The 26,383-nt window shown below is 55.2% G+C and overlaps 1 protein-coding gene across 1 annotated transcript in view; it reads left to right on the top strand.

Moving 5' to 3' along the window:
- The window catches only part of NR6A1 (nuclear receptor subfamily 6 group A member 1), a 60,745-nt gene that overhangs the window by 22,746 nt on the left and 11,616 nt on the right, over positions 1 to 26,383 (top strand). Inside the window, exons 2-3 of the mRNA XM_065737148.1 lie at positions 22,750 to 22,980; positions 24,693 to 24,748. Of these exons, the coding sequence (XP_065593220.1) occupies positions 22,750 to 22,980; positions 24,693 to 24,748 (287 nt within the window). The remainder of the gene's footprint in view (positions 1 to 22,749; positions 22,981 to 24,692; positions 24,749 to 26,383) is intronic.

The following is a 26,383-nucleotide window of genomic DNA, read 5'->3' on the forward strand; positions in this document are numbered from 1 at the left end:
TAATATGGTAAAGTTTTGACTTACAATAACTACTAGTTAAGTGCATGAAGCACCTATTTTTTTTTCTTCCTGTGAAGCCATGATGCAGGTGCCCATTGCTGCACTGGCAGCACTGGATCCCACCCACCCCTGCCTGGCTCAGGTGTCTCTTTTAAGTCTGTATGTCAAAAGATGTGATGCAAGTCAATGTTCTCTGTCTGCACAGCATCAAAGGGAGTTATAATTTTGAGCGCACTGCTTCCTGCAGCATTCATGGGCACATGGATCCAGCTAGGTTTTTCTTGTTGCTAAAAATAACATTGCGTAGCATCATAGACCAGAAGCAAGGTAAGCACACACCAAGAAAAAATAAATGCCTTATAGGCCACTGATCTTCTAGATCATCTTGAAGGTTATGAAGAGGATGCCCAGTAATCTTTTGCACAAGTGTGGAAGGTACAAATAGTCTGTTTCCTCCAAGCTGTGACCTATGCAGTTCCCTTACAACGCATGCTAACCTTGTTTTTGAGACTAAGGATTCCTTCTTGCCTCTGCATTTAGTGTCCACTTCTCCACTGCAAGGCCCTGATGCCTCAGAACATGGGGAGAGAAGGAAGGGAAACAGCTCCAGTGTGCTGAGAGCTGCAGAAGCAAGCACCTTGGTGAGCCTGCTTTGTGCAGCACTGCTGCAGCAGCTGCTCCTGGCTCACCTGGCCCTGTGGCTTCACGGGCACCCTGAGAAGCTCCATCTGTTGGCTCTCCTTTTGTGCTCTCTTCTACACTTGTTTGATCCCACTGCCTGCCTTTTCTCCTGGGCTGTGATGAGAGCACAGCTGACGTAGGTGTGTTCTGTGCCACTCACTGAAGCTCAGTGATGATCTGCAGGGGCTGCAGACAGCAGTTCTGAAACCTGCCTGGAGTACTGCTGGAACTGCGGATTCAACTATTATGTCATTTTATAGTTTTCCTTTTGCACTTAATTCCCTGGTACTTAGAAGCTATTTTCTAAGATTTTAAGATACTTTCTCTTTCCCCTTTCCAAGCACAAACACACACGTGTTTGTCCTGTACCTGCTCCTTCTGACTGGACCAACTCGAGCTGTCAGAAGAGAGCAGTCTCGTCCAGAAGGCAGGTTTCTCTTGGAAGCACTTTGTGGTTTCAGAGTGACAACCCACAAAGCATAGGTTGGTATCCCACAGGCTGAGTGCTAGTGTCAGAATGCAGATGGTAAAATCCTTAGACACAAGTGAACACCAAGTTTTGGAAGAAGTGTGGTTCTGTTCTCAGACAGAGCAATAAAACCCTCTCCTGTAAGGGCTCCCCAGAGCTCACGTGACACAAAAGAAACAGCCCACTGCACTCAAGTACTTCAGTATGTTCTTCATTTTTTAAGTGCAATGCTGAGCGCAGAATCTACCCACTGGTTACTGAAGGTAAAAATGAATTAAATAGGGCAAGCAAAGCTGCAGCTAAGCTATTATGTATTTCAGATTGCTTAGGGTTTGGCATGTGGGCCAAATGCTTCAGATTATAAGGCATAAGCCTTTCAGAACCTTAAGTTATTTTGAAATTACACGGATGACAGACACAGGTCTGCTGTGTGGATTTGATTTTCTTTGTGTAGAAGTAGTAAGCAGTGTCTATGTGAGTACTTAATGAAGCTATTTTCTACTGTTATAGGTTTACTATGAGAAACAGAACTGAGACAGTACAACATTTTGAATAAAACAAATTGAACAGATTCTCAGAAATCTAGGTCACAGTAACAGATGACCTATACACGGTCCCAGTTTTTGATGCAACTGTCTAATCTGCTCTGAGAGTACTAGCCAGACATCATTCCTAATTGACCTTGATATTCAGTGAACAGAAAGAAAGCCAAAGCCACGCAATATTTAAATCTTCAGCAGGAGAAATGAACACTGAATCCGAATGCGCTCTCTTCTGTACCTACAATCCGCACTTGTCCTGTGAGCCTTTGTCTGCAAATGTGTTGACCATCTTAGAAATCTGAATCTGAGACTCCACCCGAAGGAATGTGACTCCAAACAGCCACTGCTGTCAGCACAGCTCTGCCCCCAGGCCTTCCCCTGGGCTGCAGGGCTTTTTGGCCAGGGAGAGCTGCTGCTCCTGGGCAGGGGGGTGCAGCCTGGGCCGGGTCTGAGACCCGTGGGGCACCCAGACTGCAGGCACTGCCATTGCGTAAGCGGGAGCTGCTTCAGGGCACTGCAATGCAGCACGGCTGTGGATGTCAGCATAGCACGAGGGACTGAGAAGTACTGTGGGTTTGGTTAAACCCTGACCACCTCTGTTTACAAACCAGACCAACCCTTTTTGTTCATGAGCCTGACTTTCTGCACGTTCCTTGCAGCAGGCACTGCAGGCTTCCCGCGTGTGTGCTGAAGCTAACGTATGGGCTGCCAGTAGGGCCAAAGGCAGCTAAGCAGGAAGGCCGTGAACGGCCACACGTTGTTTTTGCAAGAAAACTGTCATCTCATTTAGGTTACCGGCTAAGAATCAGTAAATGTAAAGGTTTCAGGCTGAAACCCATGCTTTGCTGGACCTCACCCACTGCTCAGTGTGCACTTCTCAGTCAGGGAGTGACCGCAGGGCGCTGCCATCAGCAGTGCGGTGCTGCACCCCGGCGGGGGGGGCTATGGTGTGGGGCAGCCAGGCACAACCCCACCGTGCACAGCTGTAACACAGCTGGGTTGGAAGGCAGCCCTCTGCTCAGCCAGCACTGCTGTTCTCAGAGCAGCTGCCACTCACGTGCACGGCAGAACAATTAATGCAGGAAGGTTGGTTGGTGCTGAGATGCAGCACTTTCAGCGTTTGCAGTTTCAGGTAACAGTGACTGGCGGCTGCTGAGCTGTGCACACAACGTTCAGGTGCCAGAGGGAAAATAAGAATGAGTGAAATCTATTTAAAAAAGTAATTTTATCCATCGACGTAGCAGTGCTGTTACAGAAGAAGCATGGCTTTGTCTGATCTGAGATACAGACACCTGACTGTCCTTTTAATTTGTAACGGTTGAAATGTTGGAGTTACACTGATAATACAGCTTTGGCATCTGTTGGCTATCGCTGAGATAAAATAAAATTCTTAAGATTCCACATATTTAGTTGAATTGCCAAGCTGCACTTGGTCGGAGCCAGAGTGTTCATTGGGGACTGAGCCCTGGCACGGGTGGGGGCTCACGGGCGCTCAGACTGCGTACGCTGTGGGATGCTGCAGCTTCAAAGCCTGTTTGTAGTTTAAAGGTTTCCTCTGTTTTGTGCCTTCATAAACTGTAAGTGGAGGTGGGAAAGCTGCTACCTGTTACTTCTGGGGGGAAGGTTAGGAACCTGACCCAACAGGAACTTCAGCAGCTATCAGCATCCTTTCCTGACGTGCTTGATGGGATTATTCCATCCCAGCTGAGGTTACAGATGTTTGCAGGCAGGGCTGTGCCCAGACGGCCCTTTTACAGCTGCTTTGATGATGTGCAGGCTCTGCCAGCCTCTAACAGGACATTTCCATTCCGAGCAACTTGCTTGACAGGTATTAGAACGGAGCTTCCCAATTGCTAGGCAGAGTACAACTTGATGCACGCTGTCCTTTAACGTAGCAATTTCAGGAGGTGTTAATTTTTTAATCTTAGAATCAGCCTACTGATGGGAACTGGAACTGGTGCTCAGAGGAAATGGAAAAGGTGGCTGCAGTGTAAGAGTACGGTGGCATTTAGAGTGCCAGTGCTCTGCTGGGGGACACAGCGGTGTCCATTGCTTCTAATAGACATCATCAGGAATATCTGCGTTCAGAGGCTCCTTTTGATGGGTCCTCCTGGGTACATTCCAGCAAGGAAAGTGATAAAAATCCGCACGGCTCAGGTGATTCGTGTCACCCAGGTTCTACTGAGAAGCGATCCATGCAGGCCATTGTAGCGCAGCAGGAAGAGAGCTGAAGGAAATTATATAATGATGCAGACAGAACTGGTTCTGGGCAGGAGTGCTTACATTCGTGTTTATATTTCCAGCGCTCTGAAACAACATCTGAACGTGCTGTGAGCCAGCCCCTCACATACAGGGACGCTTCAGGTCAATGTGAATTGTGCCACATTAGAGAGAATTTCAGTTTGTCACAACCACGCGGGGGTTCGGCCGTCCCTGCCCGCCTTGGGAGCAGCACACTGCCAGGCCTGTTTTCTCTTTCACACTCCTTCACGTCGCTGCAGCCGTGACACACGCGTTTCCCACTCGTGCTGTGTGACAGCTCTCCGTGTGCGTGTCCCCGGGGTGCAGGAGCACTGCTGTGTGCTGCAGGCTGCCCTGTGGCTGCGTGCGGGCGCTGGGAGCAGCGGGGCAGGGCCTCACCGGGTGGGAAGGGCTGGGGCTCGGTTCTGGCAGGTGAGGGGGGACAGCCTGAGCCCCCGGGTACCTCCACCCCCAGCACGCGGCCGGGGGCAGCTCTGCATCGTACGAAGCCCCACGCTGGGCCCTGATCCCTGTAACTTCTGCTCATTGGCTCCGGGCAGAGGATTAAAGTCCCGTCTCCGAGGAGCTCGTGCTTTAACTCTGGAAGACGATAGGAAAAGCCCGGAGACGGAGCGTTTTGTTTTCCTCGTTTATTGTGCTGCCTGCCGGCTGCCACGGCTCGGGGTCCCCAGCACACCTGCACGCGGCCTCCAGGCTGCCCCCACGCTCCCGAACCCGGGGGGGCTCGGTCCTCCCCGCGTGACTCCTGTCCCGCAGGGCCCGGTGCCATCTGGGCGGTGCGGTGCAGCCCCGTCAGCGCTGCCGCATCTAAAGCTGTAATTTCCTGTGCGCTGCGGCCCCGCTCCGCCGCCGCAGCTTTGTGTCCCCCGGCCTGTGCCTGCGCTAACAGACCGCTATTGTCCGGCGGCGAATGGTGGCTGGCAGCGAAGAATTGCTGTCTGGTTTCTATTCAAATCCAGGTACGGGTGCATGAATGGAGGCGGCCGGCAGCAGCGCGAGCCGCGGGCGCAGTGCGGGGCCGTGCGGGCGCGGGGTGCGGTTCAACGCTTTGTGCCGCTGCCGAGGGCGGCTGGAGCGCGAGCGGCGTGGACAACCGCCCACTCGGGAACTTTCTAAACTTGTTGCAGCGTTTTCCTTACGGCACGACCGGCTCGCTTCGTTTTTTAAAGCCCAGGCACTAATAGCGAAAAGTTGGTGAAATCGCGGTGTTTCCTTACAGCGTACGAAATACACGGGTTGGCCGAGTTTTACCGCGGCCGGAGCCTGGTGCGAGCGTCACGGTGAGTGACAGCGCGGCGCGTCCCGCAAACACACGGCGCTCCTCACGGCGTGAGTTTGGGTGAGCGATCTTCGCACGACGCTTTCCGCACGTTTCAGGCATCTGCGGAATGCTGCACCCGGGGCTCGCGTTACCGTGGGATCTCGGCTCCGCCGCCCGCCCCGCACCGCCCCGCACCGCCGCCTTTGTCCCCGGGCGGCTCCTCCCGTCCGCGGCGCCGCGCCCGCCCCGGGGCCGCGCAGTGTTCGGTTACAGCGCGGCTCCGCGAGTTTCTTCTCCTCCGCTTTTTCCTTTTTTTTTTTTCCCCTACGTTCCCGTATGGGGATGGGGGCGATATGGGGCGGGGGCTCTTTCCGCCCCGCACCGCGCCCCGCAGCGCACGAAGCTTTGTGCGGCCGTCGCGCGGGGCCGGGCCGCCGCTCCGCAGCTGGCTTACATTACGCGATGGATATAAAAAGCTTCTATCGGAGAACAAAGGAGCACGTGCAGAAACGGGGCAGGAAAAAACCCCTGACAGCCCCGCGCCCGCCGGGCGGCGATGGGCTCCGGCCGCGCTCCCGGCGCCCGCTCCCGCCCCGGCCGCCCCAACGCGAACGGAATCCCTCCATCCTTACCTACGGCCCCGGCGGCGCGGTCCCGCGCTGGGGGCGCCGCTCGGGCACCCGCAGCTCCGGCCGCCCCTCGCGGCCCTGCCCGCTCGTGCCCGCCGCTCCCCGCGGCCGTGCCCGCGGCGCCCTGCCCTGCCCGGCTCGGCCCGGCGCTCTGCCGGCGGCGGACTCGGGGGCGCGCGGCGGGCGGGCGGGCGCGGCGCCGAGCGGCTCCCGGCGCCCCGCAGCCCTGTCTGCGCCGCCCCGCCGCGCCTTTATAGCGGCCGCCGTCACGTGCGCGCCGCAACGCCGCCGAGTGGCCCGCGCCGCGCCGAGGGGCGGGATGGGGGCGGCCGCGCCCGGCGCGGAGCGTGGGGCCGGGGCGTGTTTGGGTGTCTGGCGGCGGGGCCGGGCCGCGGGGAGCCGCGCCGGGGGCGGGCGGGGACGGGCCCTACCTTGCGGCCGCCGGGGACGGCGCCGTGCGGCGGGGAGGTGGGGGGGGGACGGCGATCGGGGCGCGCTGTCGGGCGGAGGGGAGGGAGTCGCGGCGGTTTGCCGGTTTCGGGTCGTCGAGGGGCTGAGGTTGGGGCTGAGAAGGATTTCCCCGCGGCGGAGGGACCGAGGCCCGGCCCCGGGCGGAGCGGATGGGCGGTGGGACGCGGGATCCTGAAAGCCGCTCTCGGCAGCCGATCCCACAGTTCTGGGGCTCCCCTGCCGCGTCCCCGTGTCCCCATCAGCGTAAGCAGTGAACGTCTGCAGCGGAGGGCTGCACGAGGGGATGTACCCACTGCAGGGAAGTGTTTTCAGTGGAGCCACGGAGTCACAGTGTCGTAAAGGTTGGGAAAGACCGCTACGATCACCAGCTCCGACCACCAGCGCATCCCACCGCGCATCCCTCATCTCGGCTCTGAACACCTCCAGGGCCGGGGACTCCAGCACTGCCCTGGGCAGCCAGGAACCGCTGACTGCAAGGGTAGATGGGAAGATGCTGATTTCCTTGTCTCATTCTGCTCTCCCAGTCCCTTCAGCCCTCCTTCTCCACCTGTTCTCATTCTGTAGTGTGGCAGCCCCCAGCTTGCTGAGCCCATCAGTGTGCCTTGCCAGAGCCACGGTGATCAGAGCCCTTTCTCCTCCTGCCACATGGCTCTGTCACAGCACCGCTGGGTGGTGGTACGTACATCACGCAGTGTGTGACCCCGTGGGCTGGGGAGTGGGGGCTGCTGGTGGCACTGGGAGTGCTCGTGGGATGGGAGGGGCGGGGGCACTCCGTCATCGTCCCTAAGGGCTGGGTACATGCATACATGGGACATGAAAATGGAATGAAAAACCAAATGACAGTTCTGTGACAGTCACCAAAAAGAAGCAGTTAGTGGTGACGGGTGGTACCCGGGTCAGAGCCGTGCAGCTGCTGCAGACGTGGATGGAGTGGTTCCCACCTCCGTCAGTGAGAGCAGAGGCGGTGGCAGTCTGTTCAGACACAGCCCCTGGTAGCTCCTCCCACATTATAGTTGTTAGACAGCTCCCATTCCGCCTCCCACTTCAAGGATGGTCCTTATTGTCTTCCGCTGGTTGAGGTGTTCGACCATTGCTTTGGAAGCAGATGATGCCATGGCCAAAAGATGTTCCTCGTGCCCTGGGAGTGCTCTCTGGTTCCCGAGAGTGCACCTGAGCAGGCAGCTGCGGTCACACCGCCTGTAAAGAATGCGGTGTCTTAGCATCTATTTATGAAAGACAAAAACTTGATGGCAGGAGTGTCCTTGGGGGCAGCGTGGTCTCTGTGAGCTGTCGGGGTGGCTGCTGAGCCCTGGGAGCTCTCCCAGGCTCTGTGCCTTGCAGGTGCTGTCCTGGGCCCATGCGGTGTCTGGGTGCTGGAATCCTGGTGCAGTACCCTTCTGCTTTCTGTTAGCTTTGTGCTTAGGACTGCTTTAAGCAAACAAATGGAGCCGATTTGGTCGGAAGGCCTCCGGTGAACCTGTTCTAGGATTTGTAGCAGTAGTGTAGAAGTCCTGGAGTCCCTTTGGTGTCAAGCTTTGCTGCAGAGAATTCACACGAAGTGATGCCATTTTCTGTTGAGCCCCCAAAGGAAGAGCAGTGCAGGGAGCACCTGCTGCTTCTCCCCATTCCTGAAGTTTTTTGGCACTTCCAGACATGGAGAAAGAGTTAACACAGCAGGGGGAGGAAAGAAATTAGGATTTTTCCCTAAGTTTGTTCAGGTCAGATATGCCCCCCCCCGCTGGCAGGTGCCTGGGCCACACATGTCCCATTTTCCTTGATGGCCCACAGCACGGTGAGCTGGGAGCAGTGGGCCGAGCCGCAGGCACTCACCTTCCTCCTCTCGTGTCACCTCCCATGGGAGCTCCAGAGCAGTCAGAGGACACTGCCGTGGGGCTGTGTGTGTCCCTGCCCCTTCCAGCACACGCAGGCTCCGTGTGTCACAGCACCTCAGCTGCCCCCTTCCTGCTCTCATTGGGAGCCCCCATTGCTGTGTTCCCGCAGTGCTGAGACAGACTGGGAAGAAAACAGTCTGGGCTGTGGAGGGTGGGGACGACTGTGACCAGCAAGAACCTGGTGCCACTGTGGGGCCCGGTGCCGATGCTGGAACCCAGCAGCACTGCTGGACCACAGTGTGGGGCTGCTCGCGGGCAGGAGGCAGCCTGCCCTGTCGCCTTTCTGTGCATGCACTTTCCCCTCTCCATAAAATCTTGCTTACAGACCACGTAGCCCTCGTGAGTGGAATGACATCAGCCTTCCAGGGCCTTACCATTGAAACGCGCTCAGTGTGCTGCGGGATGGCACAGGCACTCACACAGTGCTGTTATCCCTACGGCATCGGGAGCCGGGGAGTGGCTGGGTCTGCTCGGCGAGGACGTAAACAAGGGGCAGAAATACAGGGCAGGACCAAAACAACAGCACGAGCCAGTGGTGGAGGCGGCAGTGGGGTCTGCTAACTCTGCGCGTGTATTTGTTTGTAGGGTATTCAGCCAGAGTTAATAACAAAGGGATTGTCTCCGTTCCACGTTTCAGTGTGTTCCTGCAATCAGGGCCGCGCGGGCAGCATCCCCTGGCCGGCTTTCCGCGGGGCTGTCACCTTCTGTAGCCATCAAGTGGATAAAGAATTTTTGTCGCGCTGCTTCGCGAACGAGGTCTGCGCTCTGAAGGAGCATAACAATCAGCTCTGGAGCGTGCATCGTCACGGGGCACGCCACGGTGGTGGGAGTCTTAAAACCTGGAGCATACCTTCACTCGGCGCTGCCGGGCTCCCCTGGGCTCTGGGGCACGCAGTGCGTGCTTCCCGTTGGCCACGGGGTTATTTTCTGACTGCTGCTAAAACGTCGGGGATTGAGCGGAGCTCCGGCCCTCTGCTTAGCATCATTCAAACCCTCACGTTTAGATATCGTGGCGGGTTTTTTTTTTCTTCCCTTCTTCATCTTTTTTTAACTACTAAGGAAATTTGCATGAAAATAGAATTATTGTTTCTGAAGAGTTCCATCTGCTCCCGCTGCTTCTTCTGCTCCTTCTGTAGCTGAAGTCATAATCCTCTGTTTGTGAGATTTCCCACTGCAGAGGTTTGGGGCTCGGCGTAGTTTCGGCGCAGAATTTCAGAATGGGGAAATACGCTGCCCCACAGACAAAACCGAAAAGAAAACCCAAGCCCCACAGTGACATGAGAGCTCTGTGCCTGTGCCTGCCTGTCTGTCTGTAGCTCTGCGGGGACCGAGCAGCAGTGGGGCGGAATAATGGTGTGCAGAGCTCAGGGCGGGCAGGGGTCCCTCACCCCTCCCAGCTCGGGCTGTGTGTGGGGCACAGCAGTGTGCAGCCGCCCTGCTGCCCACGTGTGTGTGCAGGGTCAGCTCGGGCCGTGAGCCCTCGGCACAGAGCGCGGGCAGCTCCATCCCCACAGCCACTGCAGCCCCAGTGACGTTTGCCATGGGACTGCTCTGGGGTGACACTGCAGTGAGATGGAGCTGCTGTGCAGTTCTGCCTCCTGCTCCTGGCTTCACGTGCTGTGTGGCTGCGTGTAACACCGTGTGCATGTGTGTGTTGAGCACATTCTTGCATCGGCAGCGATAGGAAATGGAGCCTCAGCACGCTGCAGTTCTGCCTGTCCTGTTAGGACCTCTGTCGCTATGCAGAAATACTGCAGGAAAGTGGGTCAGGGCGCGGGGCTGCCAGGAGCCCCCTCCAGCACACGCTGCGGGAGAACGCTGACCTCGTTTCGCACGGGGCCGTGGGGCCGTGCTGTTCTTGGGAAGAGCTCCACGTCCGTGTGGACGCGGCTGTGCTGGGGCCGGTAACGTAACACGGCGTTCTGCTGCGGGAAAGCCGTGCCTCCCCAGCATTTCTCAAATCTCAGATTTCATTTTTTCTCTGTTAATTTCCCCACAGCACCCCGAGCACCCGCAGCACCCTGCAGCTGCTTCCCGGCTCTGCCTGCAGCTGGAGCAGAACCTTTTCGTTTCCCAACTCTGTGTGCAAGTCAGATTTATGATTTACCTCTGCAGGGACAAAGGATAGCTGCTATCAACAGATCTGCATACTTTGCATACAGTTGTGCTTTGTAAGCTCCACAGGAAATACACTTAGCTAAACAAAGTCAGAACTGTGGGCAGCTTCCTACTGCTGCTCCGTGCCTGCGCAGTGCTGTGCTGTGCCCAGGCTGGGTCACACCGGCGTTACCATGCTGAGCACGGGGCAGTGCTGCAAGGCCGTGCACAGACACTGCTCCGATCGATGGAAAAGCACCATCACTCCAGTGGGGAAAAAAGCCTCTGTAAAAGTCTGTCCTCAGCTTTGGTACCTTCACTTTTGAGGACGGGTCTCTATCACGTATCTGACCAAAGGCATGCAGAGGCGTTGTAATGCACGTGCCTTGCTGCCATGCAGCTCGGGCTTTGCTTGTGTGGTGCTGCTGTGAGCATCATGTTCTGTGCAGTGGAGCTGGGGCTGTTCTGCCCTGGAGCTGCAGCCTGGTGATGGAGCTGAGCTGCAGCCGCCTGCACACCACGCTCCAAACAAAGGTGCAGTGCCATTGCTTGCATGCAAAATTCTTTGGTTTTGGTTTTTGTTTTTCTTTTCTCATTCAAAATTAATGGTGCTTTTTATTTCTGTGTGCAGAAACACTGCAGTGCACACGTATGACCCGGGTACAAATTCTGCACAGCTTCAGCTCAGCCATAAACCAGACCAGAAATTACATGTAGCGCTGTGATTTAATTTTCTCTGACATATTGAGTCTATGTTTTAGCCTACAGAACTCCACAGCTGTGCCCTAATTCTCCTTTCCTTGTGATCTCAACATCGCTGCCTTTTAAGGCATTGCTATTCTTGGATCTCAGCAGGACACCATGTTACACTGTCACCGTAAACTTGGTAGTAGTGCATCCCGAGGCCGCCTCGCACTGCACTCGTAGATAAAACGTGCAAGAAGAAGTTTTTAGCAGTGCAGTCATTGCGTGGTGCTGCTCAGAGCAGTCCATGTCCTGCATAATGGTGTATATCAAACTGTGGGTACAGAGGTTCTTCTGATTGCTGTCCAAGGGCGCGAGGAAAAGGTTAATATTTGATTACACATAATGTGCAGGAATGCCGCTGGATTTTGGCAGTGTGTCTGAGATGGCAGTGCACTCAGGAAGAGATTTCCTGCTTGAAATGGGGTCACTGCCCCAGGGGTGTTGGTACTGCTCAGTGAAGTGTCCTTCGTGGCCCAACCGTGGTGCTGCCATCCCGGGGCTCTGCAGTTGCTCATGCGATGCAGTGTGGCACAGTTTGCAGACTTCGGGGTAGGAGCTCTGTGGCTGTGAGTGTGGCTGTTCCAGCACACGTCCCACCCTCATGTGTGAGGCGATGTCCCCTGTGAGCAGCACAGCTCGATTTGCTGTGGGGCTGTGTGGATATCAGAGCAGCCCCCGTGGCCCCACACCTTGTGCTGGCAACGGGACGCTGTTCGCCTCGGCTCTGAGGCACGTAACAACCACATGAAAGTAGTTTTGTTCTATTTAACTTAAAAATAAGAAGAATAATAATGAGTTGGATTACCTTAAACAACCTGGAAATGAATCTGGATATTTAATGCAGTTGGAATTTCAAATATTTCACTCTGATGCTGCTGGGCTGGCTCGCTGGTCCCAGACCCAGCACACACCACGTCCCGGTCCTGGCCCTGCGCACCGTGTCCCTTCGTGCTTGGGTCGTGTGGGCAGCCGTGCTGGGGCAGAGGAAGGGGGAAATGAGAAGGACACATTCACATCCCTTGGGCAGGGCAGGCCATGGTGCTCATGAACTCTGAATGCCCCGAGGAGAAAAAATTGGAGGAATTCAGAGCAGTGAAATCTTTCAGATGGCCATCGCGAGCCGTAGCACTGCTCGTTACACTGCTGTGTTTTAACTGACTCTGGGGTTGTCCCACCACTTGCACAGTGCTGTCACCAGGAGCTGTGCTCGGGGGCTCTTCCTGCTGTGACTCAGCTGCAGCAGCCACCCAGGGCCCATTTTTTGATGAGGTTTGGGGAAAACAGGAGAATGTTGGGCTTACGAATTCCTGATTTCTTTTCTGGGCTTGAAGAAGTGCTATTTGTCATGCTTCCTTCTCAACGAGTGTTGTTTTGTACACTGCCCTGGTCCTTTTCCTGTCTGCTCAAGTTCTTTAGCGGTGGCTTATTTCTTATTCTGTGTGTGCGTGCACGATGACCAAGTTTCCCAGTTTCTCCTGCTTTCCTCCTTATTTGTGAAATTAAGGGGCATTCCTTAGGGCTCAGAGGGCCCCGCTTCTCCTTGAGCTACCTGGTTTTGTTCAGAGGTTCCTTGTCTACAGGAATCTCACCCTACAAATGTGCTGCTGGTCAGGGACTCTGTACTTGCAGCTGGATGGAGCTGTTACCAAATGTAGTCGCTGTCCTCCTCGAGTACATCATCTTATTACCATAGATTTAAATATTGGATTTACAAGATGTTGCAGCCCAATGCTCCAGTGGTATCATATAAGACACATCACAATAGATACTGAGTTTAAATAGCTTTGATACAGACAGAGGTCAGAAAAGGCAAGATAGCAGCAAAAGAGGCTATGTCAAAAAGTAATTAGAGCAGGACAAATGGATTGTGCAGGCATGTCGAAGGCTGTTATTTCTGTAGGCAGTGAGTAGGAAAGGTGTTAATGTAATGTGACAGATCTGGAGCAAAAATGAGGGTGCAGGGAAAACAAATAGGAGCTGACCAATGGAATGGTTTAGATTGTGAGGTTTGCTTTAACATAATTTGATTACACATGAAAGAAATGTTTAGTGTAGTTTCTTTGAAAATCTAATTGTCTTAAAGACGGTGTGTTTGGTTCAGCCCTTCCAACCAAAGCAGCACAGGGCTGCAGCAGCCAGGAGATGTGGCAGTAATGGCACGTCCTGTGCTGCTCACAAACGGAGAGCAGGATGGAGGGCTTTTTGCTGATGTTAATCTAGTAGCGTAGGTTTTCTTTGCAGCCACATACATCTCAGTTTGGGATCTCATTCTGTCAGGGGTGGGTGCATCTGGAGCCTGGGGCTGCTGGTACTGATTGTGTGAAAACTGAGTGTCTGCTTTATTGGGAGGGAAAGACCAGGAGCAGAGTTAGCAGCAGGGAGGCAGGGAGGCAGCAGCTATTTCCTCAGAGTGCTGTCAGCAGGAAGCAGGGGGCAGCAGTGCAGAAGGGCTCTGCATTTCCAGGCTGCTCCGAAGCCTGGGCAGAACAGGAACTTGAAGTGATGGAGGCATCTTTCTTAAGGAGCAGCAGATAAGACTTTGGCCTGGATGCTTAATGCTGGTGCTAGGCCATCCGTGTTCAACCCCTTCGTTTTATCTTTTTGTTGCCTTCTTTTTTTAATACTACAAATCCATAACAACAACATTAACTTGAAAGATGAGAACTGTATGAAAATGTAGGAGGTGGCATCCTGCTGCAAGGATGCTGGGGGGATACTGGAGGATGCTGCGTGTGCTGGGGGATGCTGCGGGGATGCCGGGGGATGCTGCAGGATGTTATGGGCCGCAGAGGAGCTGCGGGTGCTGCCCCCTCCTGTCCAGCCTCCTCCCTGCAGCTCCCCCTGCCCGGGCTGTGGCTGTGGCTGCCGAGCGGGGCTGGCAGAAGGGAGGGCAGAGCACCGTCTCACCGCAAGGGCACAGGATCTCTTTAAGGCTGCACACTTTTTAAAGCAGCTGTAAAATCCCGAGGATTCCAAATTGTTGGGTGTTTTCTCTCTTTCACTAGAACAAGTATTTAGCTTTGCTTGGTGGCAGCACACATGGCTCAGGCCTCGGTGCGCACACTTATGTCACTTATGTTATCTTCCCCCCTAAGATCCCCCTCCTCGGTTCCTGCGTGGCCCTGTAGGTGTCTGCAGCTCCTGCACTGCACCTCTGTGCTCCCGGTGCTCAGCAGCTGCACCCATAGGTGTGCACGATGCAGTACCGCACCTGCACTGTTAGGTTGGAGGCAGTTCCCCTCTTACTTTTGCTGTCTGACCCAAAGTTTGAGGGGATGCCCTCACTGCTTGTTGCCCTGGGGATGCCAGGACACAGGTGCTGCCCAGCTGCTGAGCCAGCATCTGCAAGTACTGCAGTACTGCAGGTTGGGGTAGGAAATAGCTGTCTCGTTGCAGAGCACCAGGGGCTTAGCATAGGATGAGGCCAACTTGCGCACAGAGGAGCTCCTCCTGCTCAGGATTAGAAAGGAGCTCGATTGCCTGCTCATAGAGATGCAAAGCTTCCCCTCTGCAATTCTCTTTTCTTGTACTTGCCCACTAAGGCAGTAAAGCCATATACTTCTCCTTCCTGCGCTCCCATTTGTTTTCCTTTCTCCTCCCTGAGGAGCCCTTAACCTCCCCCTCTCCTGCAGTCAGGCAGAAGCAGTGCCCACCCTTTGTGACCCATTGAGCAAGGGGCGATGAAACTCTTGTGGTCTGCTCCGTGGGCCGCTGTGAAAATTCAGTGCCTGCAGAAATGTCACTTCCTGCAGTTCCTTCCACAGCTTCTGAACAATTCCCTTTTAAAGGAGAGGGCACATTTGGCTGTGCATGGTGCTCCTGCTGCAGGCAGGCATCCGTAAGGAACAGCCCACAGCAGCACTCTGTGCTTTTGCAGATACCCTTTAAAGCCATGAACAACTCTTCAGCATATCTTCTTTTTATAACCAGCGATCTGCTGCGTTCTGAGCAGTGTGTGTGATGCCACAGTTCACTGTGCAGAAACTGCAGCAAAGCACAGCTTCTTTCCTGCCTCCACTTGCAGGCGTGTGGCCGTGCTGGTGCTGGGCTGAGTCAGGGCAGCGGCCTCGCATGCAGGCACACCGGCACGCTTTGACTTGTACATCTTTTCCCGCAGTTCACCTCTCTTTGTGGCATTAGGAATCGCTCCCTGTGACTTTCACACTTGCATAGTTTTCCATTAAATAAAGGCCTTTGTGATGGGCTTTTTGCAGAATATTGGGACTAAGAATGGGGGGAGGAGCAGATGCTGCTGGTGGAGGAGGTGCCCCTCTCTGCTTCCGCCCCAGCCCCGTGCAGGATGCCCTGGGTATCTCCACGCCTCTCCTATTGCTTCCTTTGCCCACCCCTTGTGGCCATAATGTCAAGACAATAAATCTGTTGCAGGCGGTGCTGTCACTCGTGGAGTCGTTGGCAATGTTTTTGGCTTTTTGTGTTGGTATTCTAAAATCCGAGCTGTCAGTTGCAATAGTGTCATGGCTCTGTGTTTTTGTTGCTTGTTTGTTTGTTTGGGTTGGGGATGGGCTGATTCAGGGCAACACAAGAAACAGCCGCAATGTTTGTTCTTATACCCAAGTAGCTGTAAGGCTGCTTGGTTCAGACAATAGAATTAATCCTTCTTGTCTTCTTTTCCTGCCCTGTGCCCCATTCACAGCGTGGCCTCTCATCTTACAGAACAGTTCCAGATTTCTGCAATTATTTTCTGCCCTGAAAGATTTATTATGGACACGAGTAAACTGTGACGTAAGTATGAGTTTGGGGCAATTTGGAGGACTCGGGCTGTCTGGCCAATTACCCTTTTCCCGACACCAGGGTTTGTCCATGCTTGCAGCCCTGCATGGATCTGCAGGACGCGTGCAGTGTGAGCAGTGCTGCCCTGCTGTCCCCAGGGCCGGCTGCTGTGCGCCCGAGCTGTGCCCAGCACTGCCGTGCTCCCCACGCAGCACTCTGCATTCTGCTCACACGTCTCTGAACGGGGCCAGGAGCGGAGCGAAGCGCTCACGTAGGATAAAAGAATGTGGAGATTTTGGAGCAGGCACAATTGTGAGCAGCTGTGTAAACAGCGCGGCCAGGGGCCGGGCTTACCTTGGCCGTGCGCTGGGGGTGCGGATAACAGGCTCCTCGCGCCAGCCCTGCTTTGGTAACCTCCACAGCGAGAAAGGAGAGGTCAAACCAGAGAGCATGTCAAGGACCAGCACAGCAGCTCTGCAGATTTACAGCGCCAGCACGGCAAGGCCTGGGCAGGGCTGGCTGCAGCACCTCGCCACCACCTCGTGCACCTGCTGCGTGCTGGGGGCCGGGCACGGGCAGGACCCGGCCGTGGGACCCGGCCCCATGGGGCAGAGGGTGGGCTGGGCTGCTCCAGGGGTTATTGGCATTGCTGGATGTCACCAGAAAGCAATCAAATTTCAGGCTTGGGAGCGAGTGAAATATGACCTCTTTTGTTGCCTCTGTGACTTGTTTGCTTTAAGTCGGCCATTGCTCAGCACGGCTGAGCCCTGCAGCCCTCAGGAACCGGAGCTCAGTCAGTGGAGGCTTGTCAGGGGCAAGCAGTGTTTGGCATCACAGAAGCTTTTTTGGCCGCTCTTAAATGCCTCAGTGTAGTAAGCAGCAGTCAGGGCATGGGAGCATCACTGGGCACTGGGACAAATGCTGCACGCAGGGACACGTGGGTGAGGGGCTGGGGCCAGCAAGGGGGGACGGGGGCACGGAACGGCCTCAGGAAACCATTCCCAATGCTGATAAATACTGAGGAAGTGTCCTTGCTGCTGCAGCAGCGCTGCTCAGAGGTGGGCAGCCCCCTGGGCCATAGAGCACTGGCCTGCACGGCCACCAGGCTCACAGGCAGACGTGGATTTTCTTCTGTGAGAGAGAAACTGGGAGAAGTTGAGACATGCAATGTCTCGCGCCGCGTTTTCCACTCTAGTGCTGGTTCTGTTTCTGGAGCTGCAGCTAGTGCAGTTTTCCCTCCACTGTAGCAACAGTGCTGCTGAAATTATTCGCTTTCCATTAAAAAAGCAAATGCCAGCTCACTGACCGGCGTTATTCTTAAGTTCTGGGCACGGGGCTGACTTTGCACTAACGTGTCAGCCATGTGCAGCCCCAGCCCTGACGCACCCCTCGCACTGGAGCGGCTGCTGTGCTCCATGGCCGTGTGTCCCCGTGCTGCTGTGTCCCCGAGCTCTGCGCGGCCGCTCGAGGAGCGCTGCTCCGCAGCCGCAGCACCGCCGGAGCCGCCCGGCGGCGATGGGCGCGGTGCGGGGTCGCGGTGGCCGTACTGCCCGGGGCGTCGGTGAGAGCGGAACGCGCGCTCGGCGGACGGCGTCGGGCCGCGCTCGGTCGGAGTGCCCCCGCTGTGCCGGCGCTGCCCGCTCCCGTCGGTTGTGCCGGGGCCGCTGGGCACGGCCGCGCTTCTGCCGACGCGGGAACGGAGCCGAGGCTCGGTGCCCGGCCCCACCCCGCAGCCCCGCAGCCCCGCAGCCCCGCACCCCCACCCCGAGGCGGTGCCCCCGCCCGGGCCGGGCCCGCTCTGCCCGGGGCCGCCCCCATCCCATCCCGGCCCGGCAGGCAGCGGGGGAGGCCGAGCCCCGCAGAGCCCCGCGGTGACATCACGGCTCGTTAGCATAGGGTCGGCCCGCGGGCGGCGGGCGATGGCCGAGGCGGGCAGCCCGCTGGCCCCGCTCCGCGCCGCCGCGGCCATGAGGCGGCCCCGCTAGGAGCAGGGGGGATGAAGCGGGACTCGACCTGCATGGAAGGTGAGGCGGGGCCGGAACGGACGGAGCGGGGCCGCCTCGCACGGCGCCTTTGTTCGGGGATGCGCTGCCCCGCTCCGCCCGACTGAGCGCTGCGGGTCCGGAGCGGGAGCGGGCGGTGGGAGCGGGGTGCGGGTGCGGGTGCGGGTGCGGGTGCGGGTGCGGGTGCGGGTGCGGGTGCGGGTGCGGGCGGCCCGGGCGCAGCGCAGCGCTTTGTTGTGCTCCCATTGCGCGGTTACCGCGGCCCGGCGCTCGCAGCCGCGCTCTGTCCGCCGCAGCGCTCAGTATAACAAAAAAGCAAAAAGGGGGGGTTGTTTTGTGTTTCGATTTGTTTGTGTTTGAAGCACCTTCCTGCTCCGCCGGACCATCTGGAAAAGCGCTTTTTTAGATGATGGAGAGTAGCGGGGTCATGCGGGATCCCGATGCGGCGGCTCCGTCCCCCCGGGACCGGCGCTGCTTCGCAGATACTTCACGGCTTTTTTTCTCCCGTGACTGAAGGCGGAGGCAAAGCCCCATAAACGCGCTTCGGGGCCGCGGCAGAAATACTTCGGATGAACGCGTGGAAGGGAAACGCGTCGCGGTGCAAATCGGGCCGGGCCGGGCCGGGCCGGGCTGGGCTGGGTCGGGCCCGGCTCGGCTCGGCTCGGCTCGGCTCCCTGCGGGCTGCTCTCTTAACCCGACATTTCTTAGCGGGGCAGCGCTCGGCCCGCCCGGCTTTAGGAAGGGAAGCTGCGCTTTTAAAAAGTGGTCTCCACCGGATTTTAATAGGGAGCGTATGGCCGTGCTGGAGCAGCAGAGCTTTGGGTTTGTTTTGAAATGGGATTACAGCAAGTGGATCGCTGAGGAAGCGCAGCGCGGAGCTCTGTGCTGATGTGAGCGCGGTCCTCCCCCCGCAGCAGCTGCACGCTGCCGTGCCCCGGGCTGGGGCACATTTTGGTGAAATGGGCTTTTGTTCCCGAGGCTTTGTACAGCGAGCCGAGCCGAGCCGAGCCCGGCCGAGCCGTGCTGTGCTCACTGCGCAGTCTGCTGCCGGTACCCGGCATGCCATACGGCGCTGGTGCAGCCCTTCAGCTGGGACATGTGTCCCTGCACGGAGGTGCGGGGTTCCCCCATCTTTTTTATGAGGGATTTCTTTTGGCTGAGCCCATCTGAGGAACAAAATCAGTATGGAGTGAGGCAGTGTGTGCTGGATGCAATTAGCGGTGGTGCACGGAGGTGCACTGATTGAGCGCTCTGTGCCTCCACAGCGTAACATCTTTTACAGCAGGGAGAATGAGGCAGCACACCACCTCTTTTTTCCCCCTTCTCTTTTCTTTCCTGAGGCTGTTCACGTGCATTAACCTTTCCCATGGTTGGTGTCAGCTCACCAGGCTCAGTCGCCATTTTTTCTTGAAAGGAAAAGAAAGTGTTAGGGAAAAGGGATCTCAGCGTGTCTGCTGGTGGTGGAGGCATCATCGGAGGGGAGAGGTGAGCGAGGTTTTGGGAGGTTTGGGTGGGATGAAGCAGCACCTGTGAGCTGCCCTCCCCGTGCCCCTGGCAGCTGGTGCTGAGCAGCCTGGGATTTCAGCACGCCGAGCAGTGCTGCGAGCCCTGAGCTCCAGGGAGGGCGAGTCAAGAAGCAGAGGAACGAGGTGTGGTGGTGAAGATGTTAAACCTGTTGATAAATTGCAGTGCTGAGTGTCATCTGTAATCTTCTTTAGGGATTTGTTTTAAAGTGTGTTCATTTGCACAAACTGGAACTTCTGGAAGTGGCAGCTGCTGTCATCCCTTCTCAACAAAGCTCAATCCCAAGGAATTCCTTTTTTGGGATCGTCGTTGGGGTTTTACATCTTTGTGCCTTGGGCCCTGGTGCTGCGGGCAGCGCTCTGACCGTGTGCACGCGGGCTCTGGTTTCCTGGCAGAGCTCTCATGGCTGCTGCAGCTGCTGTGCTTTTGAGCTGCAGAGTCTTTCTGCAGCCCTGAGACTGCTGGCATCGGTTTCCCTGGCACGCGTGGTGCTGCCAGGCTGTCCCAGGAGCAGCGAGCGATGGCGGGTGCTCGCTGCAGCCTGAACACGAGTCCCAGCACTTCGTGTGCTCTGCATTTCTTTGCTCATTTGTTTAACGCTTTCTGTACTTGTGTTTTCTATGCCCGTGTACAAACGTGCCCAGAAAGTTGAGAGCTATGTGCTTCAGTAGGAATCTAAGGTATTTCCTCTTGAAAATTCACAGGGATTTATTTATTTTTTTTTCTTTTTTACATTATCAAGAGTATTCAATTCATTGAGGGAAAAAGGCTTTTAAAAACCAAGTGCACGGCTTCTCCCTTGTGGAGCCGACAAGTGGAGGTCCCCCGCTCCCTCACGCGGCCTGTGTGAGTCCTGTGTAACATCGTAATATTCTTGTACAATTTACATTGTATTAAAACACGGTATGAAACCTACCATGACCTCTGAAAACAATACAGCCTTTAATGTGGCTTTGGGGAGGGGTTGGTGAGGGAGTAGCCATAAAAATCTTCAGGGTTCAAGATGAGGTTGAGATTTTTGTGAGTGCTTTTGTCGTGGCAGCAACTGTTTGATTTAGTGGCCCCTGTGACAATAGGTGGTGAGAACAAAGCCGGAATATCCCGTGTGTGAGCCCGCTGTGTGTGAGACCTATCAGGAGAGCTGAAAGGAAGGATGCTTCCAGATAAACCGCATGGAAGTCGTTTGGAATAACTCGTTATCAGCAGCTTTGGTTCTTAATGAGTATTGTCACATGGGGTTGTTAGGACTAGAGGAATTGGTGGGAGGAGGAAGGGCTGCTTCGCTCCAAGAGGTTGTACCTACAGTGATCCTGTGAAATTTCAAGGTGAAGGGAGCTGAGGGCACCCCAGTGCAAGGCTGCCTTCACTGCACCTGAGCTCTAAGAGGTTCAGCCCCTGTGCTGGCTCACGGAAGGAGCTTGCACTGAGCAGTGTGAAAAATAGCAAAGGTGTGGGGCTGGCAAACCTGTGTGCTGCAGTGGGATCGTCATGGACCCGAGCACAAATCCTGCAGGATTTTTAAAGCACCAAAACTCTCAGGCAGTTATTTTTATCCAGCTTATGAGGTACACGGGCATCTCTTTCTGTGTTCCCAGGAGGTTTGTTTCTTTGTTCGTGCTGTGTGCCACTGTTCTACGATGTATGGTAGCCTGGAAACCTCCCATGAGCAGTTTCTGCAGCGTGGCATGTGCAGCTCCAGGTTGTGGTGGCAGTAGGGCTGCTCACACCACTGCCACGATGGTCTGAGGAAAGGCCCCAGCTCCTGGCTGCTTTCATCAGCCGTGCTTCCTTCATTCTCTAGGCGACAGCCCTATTCTTCCCACAACAAAAAGCTGTGCCTGGAAATGAGCCCTCATTTAAATCCCCACCATTGGCTTGCAGCCCATGTGATGGCCGTGCATGAGGCCGCTGCAGGCCCAGCTCATGGTGCTGGGAGTGGAGGGGGTGAGGAGCCCTGCAGAGGGGTGCTCAGCCCTCAGCTATCAGATTGCTGGAGGAGGAGATGATGCAGTTCCCAGCTGTGGGTGTGCCTGGGGTGCCCAGCCAGCCCTGTCCTGCTGGGGCCCAAACAGCTGCCTCCTGGGGCACATACCTGAGCTGGTCAGTCCTGTAGAACTGGGAGTGCTGAGGAGCGGTGATGACACCGTGAGGGCTTCTTCAGTTTGTGTTTCCTTCGCTCGGGCCTTTATTTTAAGTTTCTAGAACAATTACAGTGAGATTTGTGAATTTGCATGCTGTTCATTGCTCAGTCCAAAAAATGACTAGCACTCGGTTGTGGTTACTGCTGGCTTTGGGCTGCAGAGAAAGGCAAAGGGTGAGAAGAGCAGCTGGCTTTGATTTTTGGTTGGCTCCTGGAGCTGAAAACTGACCCTAATGGGCTTGGCTCGTTTATTGCTATTGAGCTCAGGTGTTCTCTGGCAGTAAGAAGCTACACAGAGGTTTGTCAGCTGGTGCAGATTTGATGGGGAGCAGAGAGCACCTGGTTGTGATTCCTGTTGCCCCAGGCAGATTGAAGGGTCTGTGCTGCAGCCCTGGACAGCTGGTCTGGGGGCAGGCGTGGCCTGCTGCACTGCCCCTCGGGCCTGGGGCATGCCGTGCTGGGGAGCTCCTGCTCCTCTCCTCTCCTCCTGCTTCTCCAGCTTTTTGCCGTGGTACCTTCCCCAGGTGCTGCTGCACACTCCCTGTTTCCCTTCTGATTGGAGCTGTTGCTATTATGGGAACTTCTGGAGCTGTTTCTGTCGTGTGATTTGAACCCGTGGCAGCAGAGGGGCACGTCAGGGCCCTGGGAGATGTCTCTGCTTCCCTCTGCCTTCCAGGCAGTTTGCTGTGTTGTGCGAAGGGCAGAGGCTTGCTGCTGGGGCTGGGTCGCAGGCATCCATCCCCGGGAGCTCTGGGCAATCATTGCCCCCTCCTGGCGCCTGCAGAAGCTGCGGGCAGCTCTGTGCATCAGCGCACGGTTGTGTGTTTGGGGTGAGAAATAGCAGAACCAAACCGTTGTCACCAGCTCCCGGAGGAAGCACAGCACTGTCAGATGCAGAGGTGCGGTTCCCTGGGGACCAAACCCCACACGGAGCTCTTCTCACACCTCACAGGACAGGACACTCGTGTGCCCGTGTAACAACCAATGTTTGAGAAAAAAGCTGAGTGCTCGCAGTGGTTCTTGCTGGGCTGTGCATCATCCCTCTTCTGTCTCAGAGGGAGTGTTGCAGTCTTAAGATGGTGAATTTAACATGACAGCTCCTGGTGCTGGGGGTCATATGGTTTACATTTTTTGTCATCCGAAGGTTTAGAGCAGCGATCCAGGGTGAGCACTGTGAAATGAGCTGTTTTGGGGGAAGGGTTTGGTCTGTGGTGATGGGGGCGACTCCAGACCCACGGGGAAAGATAGGGTTGCTTGGTGAAGTTGTTTGGTTGACTGCAGAGCCCTTCTTCTCTTGCAGATGACCGGGTTGATCAGCGAACCTGCCTGATCTGCGGGGACAGAGCTACGGGTCTGCACTATGGCATCATCTCCTGCGAGGGCTGCAAGGGGTTTTTCAAAAGGAGCATTTGCAACAAACGGGTTTACAGATGCAGCCGAGACAAGAACTGTGTCATGTCACGCAAACAGCGCAACAGATGCCAGTACTGCCGGCTGCTCAAATGCCTCCAGATGGGGATGAACCGAAAAGGTAAAGGAACGTGAGCTTGGCGGAGGGGGAGGCGTGGGCAAGGAACGAAAGTTGGAGCTGATCTCAGACAGAACCACCTTTTACCTTTTCAGCCTAAATAAGCAAAAAATTAAATTTTATTTGCCTGAATAAGCAACAATTTAAATGAATCGTCCTATCTCACATTCGGTGGCTTGCCCTTGCCCCACCTCTGCCCTGCGGCAGGCGGAGGCCCAGCTCCCCGCAGCTCGGGGTCGTACAGGTGGGAGCATGTTTTGTCATCAGAATTTTATACGTGGCAGTATTTTATTGTAAAGCCTCTAACACTGCGGGTGCTGTGCAGGGCCAGAGCAGCAAGTGGACCCAAAGCCATTGTGGTCTTTGCTGCTCACCCCCATCCCGTGGAGAACCCCTTTGTGTGTTCCCATGGGTTCCAGTGCTGCTGCCTGTCCTGGCTGCGGGCGCAGAGCTGCGGGGCAGCGCCGCCATCTCCCGGCCGGCAGGACCCTCGTCCTGCAGATGGAGCCTTCGTGGTGCTGGTGGGCTGTTATTTAGGACTCTTTGCAGCATGGATTTGGAGCTGCATGTAAACATTTGTGGAGTTCACGTGGTAGAAACCTCACAGTGCAGTTGTGGAAGGGATGGGACTCAGCAGTGCTCCTGCAGCAGGGTCCTGCAGTGAGCCCCGTGCTGCCTCCTGGGGACAGGCTTACCAGTGTAAGAAAATGATTGCATAATAAAGTTGCAAAGTTATTCCGTAACTAGGCCTACATTTTTGAATTCAGATAAGCCATAGAGCTTAACATCTGAAAGGAACTTGCTTTGGGGAGCATTTGACTGCCCTGCCTGCCAGAAGCAAGAGGGCTCTCCTGGACAACGTGTGTTTTGAACAAACCAGCCCTCTGGAAGCCTTTTGATGGTGTATCAGCAAACCCAAACACCTTTTAGCAGCTTACACAGCTAGCTGGGCTTCCAAAACTTGCACTTAGGCAAAACATTTTGAGCATGCTGTAATCTGGGAGACAGAGGAGTTCAGAGACAGAGATGTAAACAGCAGGGCACAGTGTTAGTCAGCAAAGGCTGATCCTCCTACCAGAATGGGTGTTTATCTTCACTGATACCCAAATAAAATAGTGCAGCAAATACAAAGTACTGCCAGGCATCTCCAGGTACGGTACAGGAAATTCCTGCTACAGGAGTTTTCCCTTAGTTTTTCTCTAGTTTTCTACTTCTGGAGAGCCCCCCCAGCCCCGTGCACTGTACAGCAGGGACAACGACAAGGTCACGGTGCAGCTGGGAGAGCCTGCTGCCAAGTCTGCCCTGCCTCTGGGAAACAGCCTGGGCCCTGATAAACATGGGGAAGGGGGCCAGGGGGAGAGGAGGCACTGCAAACTCTGCTTCTGCTGGGTGGCTGTGCTGGGAGGAGAGCTCCAGCAGCATCTTTGAATCAGCTTCACTGCAGCTTTCTGGAATTGTTTAAAGAGCCTTATGAACACAGCTGCTATGTGGAGCAGCCAGGCTGCTCTTCTCAGTGTAGTAACAGATTTTCACACCTCCAAGTAATGCTTGTTGCCACAGAAATATGTTGCTGTTGGGGTAAGGATCACTGCTACAGTGCACTATAAGCAAAATTAATATTTTAAGACATAAAAATTGTTCTAAAATAGTACATATCTATTTTTTAAATACTAAATAGCACTATTCCTTACCAAGGTTTGGTTGTCTTCTTTCAGCAATCAGAGAGGATGGCATGCCAGGAGGCAGAAACAAAAGTATTGGACCTGTCCAGGTGAGCATATGCAGGAATTTCTCCAGGGCTCTCTTTTGCTCTTGTTCTGCTAACCTTGGCACTCATCTCTGCAGCAGCCGGGCTTCCCCCTGCTGTGGCTGGGGAGAGGCAAGCAGCTGGCCATTTTGGGTTGGGGAAGGTGAGTAATTTCTGCAGGAGGGGCATTTTCCAAGTGCTTTCCTTGCCATTACCCCTGGTTCTAGCTGCTGGTAGCCAGTCATAAGCAGCATAGCCTGGGGTGGAGAAAGAGGCACTGAGCACCTTTAGGAGCACACTGGGATGGTGCTGCAGTGACAAAGCCCCCCAGATGTGCCTCTGCCTCCTGCTAGCACAGCAGGGATTTGCTGCCCTGACTGTTGGAGGTGAATGCCATAGACTGTAGGTGTGTAAGTAAAGCTCGACTCTGCCGTCTGCAGGAGAGGACGTGTTGCAGCCTCGAGGCATCATGGTGGGTGCCTGCGTGGGCAGCCTGGGATCCCTGCACTGCTGTCAGAGCTGCCTGTCCTTCGTGAGCAGCACAGGGACCTCAATCCCTCCAAAGCTCCCAGTAAATCTTGCAGGCTGTGCACTGCAATGTCTTAGGTTGTTGCAAGAGGGGCTCCCAGTAAATGTCTTGCAGATTGATGACATAGCTTGTCTGGAGGTGTCTTGTAAAACACTAGGTAATTCAGCACAGCAGTCTGTACTGCGTGCGGGAGGGATGACGGCTGCTTCCAGCTGGCTTCTGGAGAAGCAGTCTTTAAAAAGTTTACTGTGTATTTTAATGAAACAGAAAGAACACAAAAAGGATTTTCTGTGACAATGTGCCTATGAAAGCACTACTGACTACAGTGCGAAACAGAAAACATGAAAAGCCAGGCAGCCAGAAAGTGCAGATCCTCTGACTGACCAGGAAGGCAAGAATTCTTGCAGCTCCACTGGCTGCCAGCAGGGAAGGGAGCCAGCTCAAATAATAGTCATGAAAAAAATCCCTTAGAAATCATATAGCACTTTCTACTGTTAGCAGACATCATCTTTATAGTGTCAGTTACTGATTCTTAAAGTCCACGTGGGTCTATCGAGGAAGAACCAACTTTTATTTCTTGCCAGGTCATGACTCAGTTTTTAATGCCTCTCTGCAAAACGCAGCGTTAGTTGGAGAGCGGCCTCTGCCAGCCAGAGCAGGCCTGGCCCTCTGAGGTCTGTGTGCGTGGTTGCTGCTGGACCACAGCTCATGCCATCAACTCCATGTGCTGGTGTGGGGCACTTTAATTACTGCACGTTTCTGATGTTGTGCCTGCTAAGCCGAGTGTGGTTCTCTGATGGTTTTCAGGACTGGAATGAACTGTTGGAACAATGTTAGGTGCTTGAAAGTGGTGTTCAGAGTTCACTGCCCCTTCTTGCATCGTGTCCATGTGAGGTGTGACAGCCTTGCTGAGGGGTAATGCACCGAATTAAAAACTAAACAAACCCTGAGCGTTGACACTGCGTATTCCTCACCACTGATGCAACTCTTCTCCAGGAGCACGCTCAGCTCCTTGCAGTGTTTTACCCCACTCGTGTGGAGTGATGCTCTCAGTGGACTGTCTGCAGTTGCTCTGTGGCTGTGTGCTGTTTGACAGCAGCTGATTTACAGCTCATTGCTGTGTGTGTTTG

Source organism: Cyrtonyx montezumae, unplaced genomic scaffold (genome assembly GCF_038088225.1).
Source record: "Cyrtonyx montezumae isolate F1298 unplaced genomic scaffold, pur_monq_1.0 scaffold_20, whole genome shotgun sequence".
Classification (NCBI taxonomy): Eukaryota; Metazoa; Chordata; class Aves; order Galliformes; family Odontophoridae; genus Cyrtonyx; species Cyrtonyx montezumae.